This window comes from Heteronotia binoei, chromosome 5 (genome assembly GCF_032191835.1).
Source record: "Heteronotia binoei isolate CCM8104 ecotype False Entrance Well chromosome 5, APGP_CSIRO_Hbin_v1, whole genome shotgun sequence".
NCBI lineage: Eukaryota > Metazoa > Chordata > Lepidosauria > Squamata > Gekkonidae > Heteronotia > Heteronotia binoei.
The window spans coordinates 1,457,557-1,472,876 of NC_083227.1; the positions used below are offsets into that span (position 1 = coordinate 1,457,557).

At 47.1% G+C, this 15,320-nt stretch overlaps 1 protein-coding gene across 1 annotated transcript; it reads right to left on the reverse strand.

Moving 5' to 3' along the window:
• Positions 1-3,126: 3,126 nt before the first annotated feature.
• On the reverse strand, positions 3,127-14,909 carry LOC132571361 (zinc finger protein 501-like). Its single transcript, XM_060238162.1, has 5 exons — positions 14,816-14,909; positions 12,084-12,272; positions 9,953-10,077; positions 8,735-9,550; positions 3,127-3,186 (listed from the first exon to the last, which is right to left on the reverse strand). The coding sequence occupies exons 1-5, from the start codon at positions 14,907-14,909 to the stop codon at positions 3,127-3,129; spliced, it is 1,284 nt and encodes a 427-aa protein (XP_060094145.1).
• Between the last annotated feature and the right edge of the window lie 411 nt (positions 14,910-15,320).

Sequence of the window (15,320 nt, forward strand, 5' to 3'; positions counted from 1 at the left end):
CTCCAAAGCAGCTATTCAGCTTCAGAACTGCAAGATCAGTCTGACAAATGGAAGTCAAGATTAGTAAGACCCCCCAAAATCAATCAATCAATCAATCAATTTTTATTTGTATCCCGCCCTCCCCGCCGAGGCAGGCTCAGGGTGGCTAACAACACAAGTCAATAATTTACATTGTATAATATTTAACTCTCTCTCTCTCTCTCGGCTTGGCTTCGCGAACGAAGATTTAAGAAGGGTGCAATAGTCCACGTTTGCTGCAGGCTCGCTGGTGGCTGACAAGACCAATGTGGGACAGGCAGGTCCGGCCACAGCGGCTGCAGGGAAAAGTCTGATTTAGGGTTGGTCCTGTAGCAGTGCGATTCTTCCTCAATCTCCTTTTGTCCTCAAGACCAGCTATGCGTGTGTTCTCAAAGGAAGAGACAGCCTGGTGGATGGTGTGCCTCCAATATTTAACAGTAGAATACAATTCAACAATTTAATTAAAACTCTATTAAAATTCTAAAAGCAATAAAATTAACTAATATGTTGGTGCTATTATACAGATGGTAAGCTTGCTCAGCAGTCTTTCTCTTGGTCGGTGAAGGCCATTCGGAAAAGGATGGTCTTGCAGGCCCTGCGGAACTGTTCAAAGTCCCACAGGGCCCGCATATCCTCCGGAAGCTGGTTCCATAGGCGTGGAGCCACAGCAGAGAAGGCCCGAGTGCGGGTACTCTGTAGCTTTACCTCTTTTGGCCCGGGAATAGTCAGCAGGTTCTTCCCTGCTGACCTCAGTGCTCTCTGGGGTTCATACGGGGAGAGACGGTCCCTAAGGTAGGCAGGTCCTCGGCTATATAGGGCTTTAAAGGTGATAACCAGCACTTTGTAACGAATCCGGTATATAACTGGCAGCCAGTGCAGTAGAAGATACAAAATTATATATGACTTAATAGTCATTCTGGTAAATGCTGTTTCCGGTTCTTCCTCAGAAGTCGCAGGTTTAAGATGTCATCCCTTCATCGTTTCTGTCTTAAACCAACAAACTTGCGAATCTTCAGCGACACTGCAAAGAATTTGCTTAGAAAACACGTTACACAGCAGAAGGATGTCTGGTGACTCTCTCAGTCTGGTTATGACATTAAAGCTGGTCTACAAACCACAAGAAGCTCTTTCGCTCTGATCCAGCAGGGCAGTTCTTGTATTTCTGCTGTGCATATGTGAAGGTGTGTGATCTTCAGCGTGTATCCCCATTCTCTTTTATTTTCCACATGACTCTCTGTGTCTCTTCTTCCCCCCCAGAGAGAAGCTTCATAGCTAAGTGACTAAAGGAATCTCTACACAGTCAGAGGTGACCCAGGAGAAGGGGAAAGAGATGAGAGACCAGGACCCAGAAAGACCTGGGATTGGCAAGGAATGGCCCCCATTCTACCCAAGCTGAGAGCGGGGTTGAATTCTGGGGAAACCTCGGGCCGGAGTTCAAACTGTGGAGTCTTAATGAGCAAAAATTCTACTTTGTGAGCTACTGGCATTAAAGTTGTGAGCAAGCAATTTGGCTACTGCACACATTAGTTTGCTCTGTGGCCATTTTTCCTGAGCTAAGACAAAAATCATAGAGCTGGAAGGGACATCTAGGGTCATCTAGTCCAACCCCCTGCACAATGTAGGAAACTCACAAACACCTCCCCCCATACTCACAGGATCTTCCTTACTGTCAGATGGCCATCTAGCCTCTGTTTAAGAACCTCCAAGGAAGGAGAGCCCACCACCTCCCGAGGAAGCCTGTTCCATGGAGGAACTGCTCTAACGGTCAGGAATCCTAGAGTTGGAAGGGACATCTAGGGTCATCTAGTCCAACTCCCTGCACAATGCAGGAAACTCACAAACACTTCCCCCTAAATTCACAGGATCCTCATTGCTGTCAGGTGGCCATCTAGCCTCTGTTTAAAAGCCTCCAAGGAAGGAGAGCCCACCACCTCCCAAGGAAGCCTGTTCTACTGAGGAATCGCTCTCATGGTCAGGAAGTTCTTCCTAATGTTGAGCCGGAAACTCTTTTAATTTCAACCCACTGGTTCTGCTCCCACCTTATACGGCCACAGAAAACAATCCCACCCCATCCTCTAGATGACAGCCCTTCAAGTACTTGTAGATGGTGATCGTATCACCTCTCAGCTGCCTCCTCTCCAGGCTAAACATCCCCAGCTCCTTCAGCCTTTCCTCATAGGACTTGGTCTCCAGACCCCTCACCATCTTCACACAAAAACGTGTGAGCCGGAGGCTAAAAAACAGTGAGATAGCTCACACTAACTCAGCTTAGAGGGAATACTGACAGAGATCCACTCTCAGCTCTCTGCAATCTCAGATGTACATGGCTGATGCTTCTGACAGTTCTGTCGGAAGTTCTACAAGAGTTCTGCTACTTTGAAACCATGAGTCCCGAGAGGTTTGCAGCCAGCTCCATGGACTTTGCAGCCAGTGGCTGGAGCCGGAGAGGCACACCAAGAATCAGATCGTGGACCTGGTGATCCTGGAGCAGTTCCTGACTCTCCTGCCCCAGGAAATGCAGGGCTGGGTCAGAGGATGTGGGCCGGAGACCAGTTCCCAGGCGGTGACCCTGGCCGAAGGTTTCTTCCTGAGCCAGGCAGAGGAGAAGAGGCAGGCAGGACAGGTGAGGGGATTCCCTCAAGGTATGTCCTGTTCCTTGCCAGACACATAAGCGAAGCCATGTTGGATCAGGCCAATGGCCCATCAAGTCCAACACTCCGTGTCACACAGTGGCAAAAAATTTTATATACACACATACACTGTGGCTAATAGCCACTGATGGACCTGTGCTCCATATTTTTATCTAAACCCTTCTTGAAGGTGGCTATACTTGTGGCCGCCGCCACCTCCTGTGGCAGTGAATTCTACATGTTAATCACCCTTTGGGTGAAGAAGTACTTCCTTATAAGAACATAAGAGATTAATACACCAAGTATTAATCATCCTAATGGGAGATTTTATGGCCTTCTTAAGCAGCCTTTTCTAAGAAAGAAGTTACTATCTCTTCAAATAACTGTTGATGGAAGGGTGCAGAGTCTGGGAGTGGGGCAGGATCCATTCCTCGGTCTCTTTTCCATTCCATCTATTACCCCCTCCCTCCCTGCTCTTTCAGATGTGGGCCTCATCCGTGAAGAAAGAAGCTGCGTTTCCTGAGGTGGAAGACGCTTCCTTGGAGCAACAGCAGAAGAGGGCAAAGGGTGAAAATGTTCTGTCCCTGCTTAGCCCATGAAAAATGTTTTTCTCTTCCCTCATTTCACAGATTATAAAGCATGGAAACTATATAAACTCTTGTAGAAAGCTTGAATCAACCCAGAAATCCTACCCTAATCAGGAAGAAATTTTAAAAACGCTTGGACTGTGGAAGGAGCTTGTTTGAAGCCCTCAAATAGATTTCACAGGGAAGAAATAAAGGATGGGCTCTTCCGGTTGAAATAAGTGGGACGAAGTCCCAATACAAGATGGGGACTGTTATCTAATAGGCCTTACTGAAACAACTGGAACACTAGGATCGAGGTCGGTTTTTCAACTGAGGCTAGATGGCCATCTGACAGCAATGAAGATCCTGTGAATTTATGGGGAGGTGTTTGTGAGTTTCCTGCATTGTGCAAGGGTTGGATTTGATAACCCTGGAGGTCCCTTCCAACTCTATGATTCTTTTATATGAATAGAGTTTCCGGCTCAACATTAGGAAAAACTTCCTGACCGTGAGAGCGGTTCCTCAGTGGAACAGGCTTCCTCCTCGGGAGGTGGTGGGCTCTCCTTCCTCGGAGGTTTTTCAACAGAGGCTGGATAGTCATCTGACAGCAATGAAGATCCTGTGAATTTATGGGGAGGTGTTTGTGAGTTTCCTGCATTGTGCAGGGAGTTGGACTAGATTACCCTGGAGGTCCCTTCCAACTCTATGATTCCTGACCATTAGAGTGGTTCTTCAGTGGAACAGGCTTCCTCGGGAGGTGGTGGGCTCTCCTTCCTTGGAGGTTTTTAAGCAGAGGCTAGATGGCCATCTGACAGCAATGAAGATCCTGTGAATTTAGGGGGAGGGGTTTGTGAGTTTCCTGCATTATGCAGGGAGTTGGACTAGATTACCCCTGGAGGTCCCTTCCAACTCTATGATTCCTGACCATTAGAGTGGTTCTTCAGTGGAACAGGCTTCCTCGGGAGGTGGTGGGCTCTCCTTCCTTGGAGGTTTTTAAGCAGAGGCTAGATGGCCATCTGACAGCAATGAAGATCCTGTGAATTTAGGGGGAGGTGTTTGTGAGTTTCCTGCATTGTGCAAGGGTTGGATTTGATAACCCTGGAGGTCCCTTCCAACTCTATGATTCTTTTATATGAATAGAGTTTCCGGCTCAACATTAGGAAAAACTTCCTGACCGTGAGAGCGGTTCCTCAGTGGAACAGGCTTCCTCCTCGGGAGGTGGTGGGCTCTCCTTCCTCGGAGGTTTTTCAACAGAGGCTGGATAGCCATCTGACAGCAATGAAGATCCTGTGAATTTAGGGGGAGGGGTTTGTGAGTTTCCTGCATTATGCAGCGGGTTGCACTAGATGACCCTAGAGGTCCCTTCAAGCTCTAGGATTCTTTTATATGAATAGAGTTTCCGGCTCAACATTAGGAAAAACTTCCTGACCGTGAGAGTGGTTCCTCAGTGGAACAGGCTTCCTCCTCGGGAGGTGGTGGGCTCTCCTTCCTTGGAGGTTTTTCAAAAGAGGCTAGATGGCCATCTGACAGCAATGCGGCTCCTGTGAATTTAGGGGGAGGCGTTTGTGAGTATAAAAGAGGGAAGTTGTCAGGGTCTGTGCAGTCCACATCAATCGGACTTCAAACATATAAAGCTTTATTGAATTGTAGATGTCACAGCAAAGACATCCTTTGCTAGATCTGACCGACTGGGTAGGATCAGAGCCTAAATACCTTCATCTCACGTTTAACTAGACATAGTCATATTTATTATAGTCATTAGACCTTCCATGTACAGAAGATAAAAAAATACAAAAGTTAAAAATTAAAAGCATGCATTCTTATTAATTAAAAATTAAAAGCATGCATTCTTATATACAAGCAAAGAGCTGAGATATGAAATATACCAAAGATTAAAGTCCAGTATTCAAACTTGGTTAATGTACATCTTCCTCAGTCTCATAATCAACACACAAAACCTGGCAACTTGAAAGGTGATTTTACGGTTTACGTCAGATAGGAGGTAGCCTAGCCTGGCTTCCTTGTGAGGCTACTCTGACGGAATCTCTTCCTACACTCTGAGCATTCAATAGGCTTCTCCCCTGTGTAATCCCCAAATGTCCAGGAAACCTGTTCAAATCCGCACCCCAGCTCTCTGGGCCAAAGCGGAAGTCCTGTGTGTTTCTCTGGCGAGAGATAAGTGCAGAAAAGGGCAACTAGAATGATTAAAGGGTTGGAACAATTTCTCTATGAAGAAAGGTTAAAACACTTGGGGCTCCTTAGCTTGGAGAAATGTCAACTGCGGGGTGACATGATAGAGGTTTACAAGATTATGCATGGGATAGAGAAAGTAGAGAAAAAAGTCCTTTTATCCCTTTCTCACAATACAAGAACTTGTGGGCATTCAATGAAATTGCTGAGCAGTCAGGTTAAAACAGATAAAAGGAAGTACTTCTTAACCCAAAGGGTGATTAACATGTGGAATTCACTGCCAAGGAGGTGGTGGCGGCTACAAGCATAGCCAGCTTCAAGAGGGGATTGGATAAAAATATGGAGCAGTGGTCCATCAGTGGCTATTAGCCACAGTATATATATGTGTGTGTGTGTGTGTGTGTAACAGAGTGTTGGACTGGATGGGTTATTGGCCTGATCCAACAGGGCTTCTCTTATGTTCTTATGTGACACAGAGTGTTGGATTGGATGGGCCATTGGCCTGGTCCAACAGCTTCTCTTATGTTCTTCTGTGACATAGAGTGTTGGACTGGATGGGCCATTGGCCTGATCCAACATGGCTGCTCTTATGTGACACAGAGTGTTGGACTGGATGGGCCATTGGCCTGATCCAGCATGGCTTCTCTTCTGTTCTTATGTGACACAGAGAGTTAAGAACATAAGAACATAAGAGAAGCCATGTTAGATCAGGCCAATGGCCCATCCAGTCCAACACTCTGTGTCCCACAGTGGCCAAAAAAAAATATTTTATATATATATATATAATTATACACACACAGACACACACACACACACACTGTGGCTAATAGCCACTGATGGACCTCTGCTCCATATTTTTATCTAAACCCCTCTTGAAGGTGGCTATACTTGTGGCCGCCACCACCTCCTGTGGCAGTGAATTCCACATGTTAATCACCCTTTGGGTGAAAAAGTACTTCCTTTTATCCGTTTTAACCTGTCTGCTCAGCAATTTCATCAAATGCCCACGAGTTCTTGTATTGTGAGAAAGGGAGAAAAGTACTTCTTTCTCTACTTTCTCCATCCCATGCATTATCTTGTAAACCTCTATCATGTCACCCCGTAGTCAACGTTTCTCCAGGCTAAAGAGTCCCAAGCGTTTCAACCTTTCTTCATAGGGAAAGTGTTCCAGCCCTTTAATCATTCTAGTTGCCCTTTTCTGGACTTTCTCCAATGCTATAATATCCTTTTTGAGGTGCGGCGACCAGAACTGCACACAGTACTCCAAATGAGACCGCACCATCGATTTATACCGGGGCATTGTGATACTGGCTGATTTGTTTTCAATTCCCTTCCTAATAATTCCCAGCATGGCGTTGGCCTTTTTTATTGACATCGCACACTGTCTTGACATTTTCAGTGAGTTATCTACTACGACCCCAAGATCTCTCTCTTGGTCAGTCTCTGCCAGTTCACACCCCATCAACTTGAATTTGTAGCTGGGATTCTTGGCCCCAATGTGCATTACTTTGCACTTGGCCACATTAAACCTCATCTGCCACGTTGACGCCCACTCACCCAGCCTCAACAGATCCTTTTGAAGTTCCTCACAATCCTCTCTGGTTCTCACCACCCTGAACAATTTAGTGTTATCCGCAAACTTGGCCACCTCACTGCTCACTCCCAACTCTAAATCATTTATGAACAAGTTAAAGAGTATGGGACCCAGTACCGAGCCCTGCGGCACCCCACTGCTTACCGTCCTCCACTGCGAAGACTGCCCATTTATACTCACTCTCTGCTTCCTATTACTCAGCCAGTTTTTGATCCACAAGAGGACCTGTCCTTTTACTCCATGACTCTCAAAGCTTTCTAAGGAGACTTTGATGAGGAACTTTATCAAAAGCTTTCTGGAAGTCAAGGTAAACAACATCTATCGGGTCTCCTTTGTCCACATGTTTGTTCACCCCCTCAAAGAAATGTAACAGGTTAGTGAGGCAAGATCTTCCCTTACAGAACCCATGCTGAGCTTTCCTCAATAACCCGTGTTCATCAATGTGCCTACACATTCTGTCCTTGATAATGCTTTCTACCAACTTTCCCGGTATTGAAGTCAGACTGACTGGCCTGTAATTTCCCGGATCTCCTCTGGAACCCTTTTTAAAGATAGGGGTGACATTTGCTACCTTCCAATCCTCAGGAACGGAGGCAGATTTCAATGAAAGATTACAGATTTTTGTCAGAAGATCTACAAGTTCAACTTTGAGTTCTTTCAGAACTCTCGGATGTATGCCATCCAGACCCAGTGACTTATTACTTTTTAATTCATCTATCAGTTGTAGGACCTCCTCATTTGTCACCTCAATCTGACTCAGGTCTTTCAACACCCCTTCCAAAATTAGTGGTTCTGGCGCAGGCAAAAACTTCTCATCTTCCACAGTGAAGACGGAGGCAAAAAATTCATTCAGCTTCTCAGCCATTTCCCTATCCTCCTTCAGTAATCCTTTTACCCCATGGTCATTCAAGGGCCCCACTGCCTCCCTGGCTGGTTTCCTACTTCTAATATATTTGAAGAAATTTTTATTGTTGGTCTTTATCTTTTTTGCAATATGCTCCTCATAGTCCTTTTTTGCTTGCCTGATCACAGTCTTGCATTTGATTTGCCACAGCCTGTGTTCCCTTTTACTAATCTCACTTGGACAGGTTTTCCTTTTTACCTTTTACAGCTTCCATTACTTTGTACTGTAGGAGCCATTGGCCTGATCCAACAGGGCTGCTCTTATGTTCTTATGTGACACAGAGTGTTGGACTGGAGGGACCATTGGCCTGATCCAACATGGCTTCTCTTATGTTCTTCTGTGACACAGAGTGTTGGACTGGATGGGCCATTGACCTGATCCAACAGGGCTTCTCTTATGTTCTTATGTGACACAGAGTGTTCGACTAGATGGGCCATTGGCCTGATCCAACATGGCTGCTCTTATGTTCTTATGTGACACAGAGAGTTGGACTGGAGGGGCCACTGGCCTGATCCAGCAGGGCTTCTCTTATGTGACACAGAGTGTTGGACTGGATGGGCCATTGGCCTTATCCAACATGGCTTCTCTTATGTTCTTATGTGACACAGAGTGTTGGACTGGAGGGGCCATTGGCATGATCCAACGTGGCTTCTCTTATGTTCTTATGTGACACAGAGTGTTGGACTGGATCCAACAAGGCTTCTCTTACGTTCTTATGTGACACAGAGTGTTGGACTGAAGGGGCCATTGGGCTGATCCAACATGGCTTCTCTTATGTTCTAACTCACACTGAATTTCTTTCTGCACTCTGAGCATTCAAAAGGTTTTTCGCTGTGTGGGTTCTTCGATGATTCTGAAGGTTGCCACTCTGACTAAATCTCTTTCCACACTCTGAGCATCCAAAAGGCTTCTCCCCTGTGTGGGTTCTCTGATGCTGTTGAAGAGCGCTACTCACAGTGAATCTCTTTCCACATTCTGAGCATTCAAAAGGTTTCTCCCCTGTGTGGGTTCTCAGGTGCTGTTTAAGACCGCATCTGTCACTGAATCTCTTTCCACACTCTGAGCATTCAAAAGGTTTCTCCCCTGTGTGGGTTCTTTGGTGTTGTTGAAGATGGCCACGATGGTTGAATTTCTTTCCACATTCTGAGCACTCGAAAGGTTTCTCCCCACTGTGGATGCTTTGATGCTGTTGAAGATTGCCACTCTGACTGAATCTCTTTCCACACTCTGAGCATTCAAAAGGTTTCTCCCCTGTGTGGGTTCTTTGGTGCTGTTTAAGACCGCATCTGTCACTGAATCTCTTTCCACACTCTGAGCATTCAAAAGGTTTCTCTCCTGTGTGCGTTCCTTGGTGCCGTTGAAGATGGTCACTCGTATGGAATCTTTTCCCACACTCTGAGCATTCAAAAGGCTTCTCCCCTGTGTGGGTTCTCTGATGCCGTTGAAGAGCGCTACTCACATTGAATCTCTTTCCACATTCTGAGCATTCAAAAGGTTTCTCCCCTGTGTGGGTTCTCAGGTGCTTTTGAAGATCACTACTCCAACTGAATCCCTTTCCACACTCTGAGCATTCGAAAGGTTTCTCCCCTGTGTGGGTTTTTTGGTGCTGTTGAAGATGGCTACGATGATTGAATTTCTTTCCACATTCTGAGCACTCAAAAGGTTTCTCCCCACTGTGGATGCTTTCATGCTGTTGAAGATTGCCACTCTGACTGTATCTCTTTCCACACTCTGAGCATTCAAAAGGTTGCTCCCCTGTGTGGGTTCTTTGGTGCTTTTGCTGAACGGAATTCATACTGTGTATTCTTTGATCTACAAGAAGCTGTGGTCTGTATCTGAAGTACTTTCCGCAATAACTGCATTTACATTCGTTCATTATACTGTGGTTTGGAAAACAAACGTTACCCTTTCTCTCAATGGAGAACGTCATTCCAGTCTTGGAGCAGATGAATGAGTTTATTCCTGAAGGAGTCCACTGGTGATGGCTCTGGGGTGGGATTTCACGGAAGCTACTCCCTTGGTAAGGAACGGATTTCGCCATCCTCTTTACTCTACAGCTTCCTTCCTGCTTCTGTGGTCCACCTCGATTCTTGAAGCTTCCTTCTGCCTTTTCATTATTGGCTTTTTCCTGTGAAAATCCCTGAGATTTCCCAACTGACTCCTTGCCATTTCCTGCTGGAATAAAGAGGGAGGTCGAATCACCACTTACACAAGAAGACAAGCCACCAATCAGAAGCTCCTGATTAATGATTGTGCATATTGTCTCCTGAGCTACTGGTCAAAACCATTCCCTGGCCAGCCCTCCAGTAGAGCTTTCCCTATATTCTGGCTATCCCTCCCCTCCCCAAAGCATTCCTTAAGGTGAAAGGTGGCAAAGACCTTTTCCTCTGCCCTTCCGATTTCCCTTGCCTGCTGGGCCTCTGATTTGAAATTACAAAAAGTGATCGTAATCTCTAGCCATGTGACTGTACAGAGTTTCCTTCAGGTGTGATAAAAGAGATGAGGAGCTGGTCTTCAGACTCTGATACCATCTGCCCTCTGGGCTAGGGAGAGAAGTCATTACCTCACCAAGGGAACCCCACAGAGAGAGACAGTTTGGTGTAGTGGTTAAGTGTGTGGACACTTATCTGGAAGAACTGGGTTTGATTCCCCACTCCTCCACTTGCAGCTGCTGGAATGACCTTGGGTCAGCCATAGCTCTTTTATCTAGGAGAACCGGGTTTGATTCCCCACTCCTCCACTTGCAGCTGCTGGAATGACCTTGGGTCAGCCAGAACTCTCTTATCTGGAAGAACCGGGTCTGATTCCCCACTCCTCCACTTGCACCTGCTAGAATGGCCTTGGGTCAGCCAGAGCTCTCTTATCTGGAAGAACCAGGTTTGATTCCCCACTCCTCCACTTGCAGCTGCTGGAATGGCCTTGGGTCAGCCAGAGCTCTCTTATCTGGGAGAACCGGGTTTGATTCCCCACTCCTCCACTTGCAGCTGCTGGAATGGCCTTGGGTCAGCCAGAGCTCTCTTATCTGGGAGAACCAGGTTTGATTCCCCACTCCTCCACTTGCAGCTGCTGGAATGGCCTTGGGTCAGCCAGAGCTCTCTTATCTGGGAGAACCAGGTTTGATTCCCCACTCCTCCACTTGCAGCTGCTGGAATGGCCTTGGGTCAGCCAGAGCTCTCTTATCTGGAAGAACCGGGTTTGATTCCCCTCTCCTCCACTTGCAGCTGCTGGAATGGCCTTGGGTCAGCCAGAGCTCTCTTATCTGGGAGAACCTTGTTTGATTCCCCTCTCCTCCACTTGCACCTGCTGGAATGGCCTTGGGTCAGCCAGAGCTCTCTTATCTGGGAGAACCGGGTTTCCCACTCCTCCACTTACACCTGCTGGAATGGCCTAGGATCAGCCAGAGCGCTCTTGTCTGGAAGAACCGGGTTGGATTCCCCACTCCTCCACTTGCAGCTGCTGGAATGGCCTTCGGTCAGCCATAGCTCTATTATCTGGGAGAACCGGGTTTGATTCCCCACTCCTCCACTTGCAGCTGCTGGAATGGCCTTGGGTCAGCTATAGCTCTCTTATCTGGGAGAACCGGGTTGGATTCCCCACTCCTCCACTTGCAGCTGCTGGAATGGCCTTGGGTCAGCTATAGCTCTCTTATCTGGGAGAACCGGGTTTGATTCCCCACTCCTCCACTTGCAGCTGCTGGAATGGCCTTGGGTCAGCCATAGCTCTGGCAGAGGTTGTCCTTGAAAGGGCATCTGCTGTGAGAGCCCTCTCAGCCTCACCCACCTCACAGGGTGTCTGTTGTTGGGGAGGAAGATAAAGGAGATTGTGAGCTGCTCTGAGACTCTGAGATTCAGAATATAGGGTGGGATATAAATCCAATATCATCATCATCACCTGGATTTTTAAGGGAATCCTCGTGGGTTTTGGAAGGGATGCCTCTTGTTGGGCGGGGGAGGGGAGGCCTGGAAATGTGTAACTGAGCATGGTAGGAAAGCCTGACAGGTGTCTGAGTCATCCAGCAAAGCTTTCCTTAAGGAAATGCCTCACCTGTATTTAAGGACAATGCAGCCCCTAAGGAAGTAAAAGAGCCACAACTGAGCTCAGTCCCAGGAAGAAATCCCAAGATCTCAGTCCCAAAATGGCCTGTTTCTCCTGACCCAGAAGGCTTTCTCATTCTAACCTACCTGATAGTTCCTTAGAAAAGGTGTTGAAATCCACCGTGGCTGTTCTTTGCTCATCCCGTTGACATAACGATGCAGCACACTCACTGGCAGCCAGCTCATTCGGGAAGGAAACATTGTGTGGAGATCCTCTTGAGAGACTCTCCAGCCCTTCGTCTGTCTCCAGCGCAGCCTCTTGTGTATCCGTGCCTTCTTTGGGAGAGAAAAGACGAGAGAGAGCGGCAGAAGGCCTTTGTCTGTCTCCACCTCAGGCCAGGCCACATCTGGATCAACGCACACAACATTTTGGAATTACGTAGTGCTAAATCCCCACTGGCACGCTTTTGAATGGATTTGTTGCAACTTCTGTTGGACAAAAATTAGATTCTACTTTAAAAACCAAATTAAAGGGGCAGCCATTGGTGCCCCTGAGTATTGCTAGCCTTCTCATGGGAAATTTATATGCAAACCAATACAGAATCCATTTTTTGACAATTCATTTTCTGTAAATGGTTTATTAATGATATATTTTTTTAAATTTATTACAATCCTCGGCACACTTTATCTGCCCATGTCAACGAGCCTCTCACGTCTTCTGTTAACTTTACTTTATTTGAACAAAACAGAAGTCACCTTTAAGACCAACTTAATTTTATTCAGAATGTCAGCTTTCCTGTGCTCTCTAAGCACACTTCATCAGACGAGGGATCCGGCACAGGGAGCAAAGCCACACGTAGCTGTACCATATTCCTCATCTGATGAAGCGTGCTTAGAGAGCACATGAAAGCTGACGTTCGGAATAAAATTAAGTTGGTCTTAAAAGTGCAACTTGACTCATGTTTTGTTCTACTACTTCAGACCAACACGGCTGACTGCTTGGATCTATTTACTTTAATTGATTTGATTAAGTCTTCCACCTACTGTAGGTGGGCTCGAATTCTTCTTCAGGGAGAAAACCGAGGCAAAAATGTCATTAAGCCTGTCTGCTATTTCCCTGTCCTCCACCAGAGTTTCTCCTTTTACCCCCAACAGCGGTCCAATTGCCTCCTTCGCTTTGTGTTTACTTCTCACATATCTGAAGAATTTTTTCTTGTTGCAGCAAGACCTCCTAGCCAGACCTAGACCGATCTGCAGTGCCTAGTTACCCTCATACAACCTTCTTTAGAGGTCAGTCCTTTTCTCCATATCCTGAACATTTCCTTTTTCTCCCTTAGCTTATTCTGGAGCTCTCTTCTTAATTATTTGGATATGTATTTGTGTATTTATTGTTACTGAGACTAACACTTTTTTCTTTACTTGGGTAAAGCTCTATCACTTAAAAAGAAATACTGACAGACCAGAGAATCTTTATTATTTTTACAAGATTATGCATGGGATGGAGAGGGTAGAGAGAGAAGTACTTTTCTCCCTTTCTCACAATACAAGAACTCGTGGGCATTCGATGAAATTGCTGAGCAGTCGGGTTAGAACGGATAAAAGGAGGTACTTCTTCACCCAAAGGGTGATTAACATGTGGAATTCACTGCCACATGAGGTGGTGGCAGCCACAAGCATAGCCACCTTCAAGAGGGGATTTAATTTTATTGTTAGAATCTCTGTGTTGTAAGCCGCTCTGAGCCCGCTTCGGTGGGGTAGGGCGGGATATAAATCAAATCAAATAAATAAGTAAAACTATGGGGCAGAGGTCCATCATTGGCTATTAGCCATAGTGTGTGTGTGTGTGTGTGTGTATATTGGCCACTGTGTGACACAGAGTGTTGGACTGGATGGGCCACTGGCCTGATCCAACAGGGCTTCTCTGATGTTCTTATTGTTTTTGTGTCCCCCATCACAATTTCTTGTATTTTGGCCACAACACTAGTCACAGTTACCTCTGGACCCGCAAAGCATGTTGGTTGCTCTCACTGCCACCTCAACTCCCAGAGTCCTCCAGAGGGTAAGTATTGGACCACGCCTCACAGGGACATGTCGCTGTTCCATATTTTAATTCACACATCACACATCATCACAATGGCAGCAGTTCACACCTTTGGCACCCATGAAAGACCCTTACCCAGAGAGGCCACATTCCCATACTTCTCCAGCATGACTTCCCTGTAGAGATCTCTTTGGCCTGGGTCCGGCAAGGCCCACTCGGCCTCGGTGAGAAACACAGCCACCTCCTCAAAGGAAGCTGGAGGCTGAAAGAAAAAGCAGGTTTCCTCATCAGAGACTGTCCCAGTCAAGACTGTCCTCTGGACAGGGGCATTCTGGGGTGGTGCAGGATGGAGAGCTTGCCAGGGGGGTAAAGGGAGCGGCCTTCAGAGCCCCTCTCGCTCAGACACATGAGCAGCAACTGCAGGAGCAAAAGCCCCCCTGAGGAAGAGGGGGGAACTCAGGCGGTCCCCTGCTCATCTCCCCTACCTGGACTGCAGGGGCAGCAGCCGTTTCCACCCCTCCACAAAGACTCAGCACCGTCTCTTCACTGCCTGTGAGGGAGAGAATGTTGGAAGGGAGGGTGTTAGCAGAGACTTTATATTTCAGGGATGGTCAACAGTAACTTTCCAGATGTTTTTTGCATTCCAGCAGCTGCAAGTGGAGGAGTGGGGAATTAAACCCGGTTCTCCCAGATAAGAGTCCACACACTTAACCACTACACCAAACTGGCTCCAGTTCCCTTTACATTCTAAGGCACTTTGTCCCAGAAGTCCACTCTGTGTGGTGTGCAGAAGTATTTTCCTTTTTCTCCGCCAAATCTGGGCACAGGGCACCCTTACCGTGTGAGAGGGCCTCTTGGGCACACTCCAGGGCCTGCGCCTTCTGCTCTTCCTCCAAGGGAGACCCTTCCTCCTCAGAGACCTCCGCTTCCATCTTCACAGATGGTCCCCACCTCTGGAACAGCAGGAAGAGAGACAGGGAAGAGCAGGAAGGCTAAAGACCAAGGAAGCAAAACATGCTCCACTCCCCATCCCTGCATCCATCAACAGAGCTGCTTCAACCACAGCAGCAAGAATCAGGACAAAGGGTTTTTTTACCAACCCTGGGGAAGTGTTTGGACAGATACATATCAGGCAGGGAGGCCTAAGGTCAAGTTCAACGTTCACAGCTTGAATGGACTGCATGAAGCTCTTTTACCTGTTCTGACTGGCTCAGGAGGAAACCTTCGGCCAGGGCCACCGCCTGGGAACTGGTCTCCGGCCCACATCTTCTGACCCAGCCCTGCATTTCCTGGGGCAGGAGAGTCAGGAACTGCTCCAGGATCACCAGGTCCAGGATCTGCTT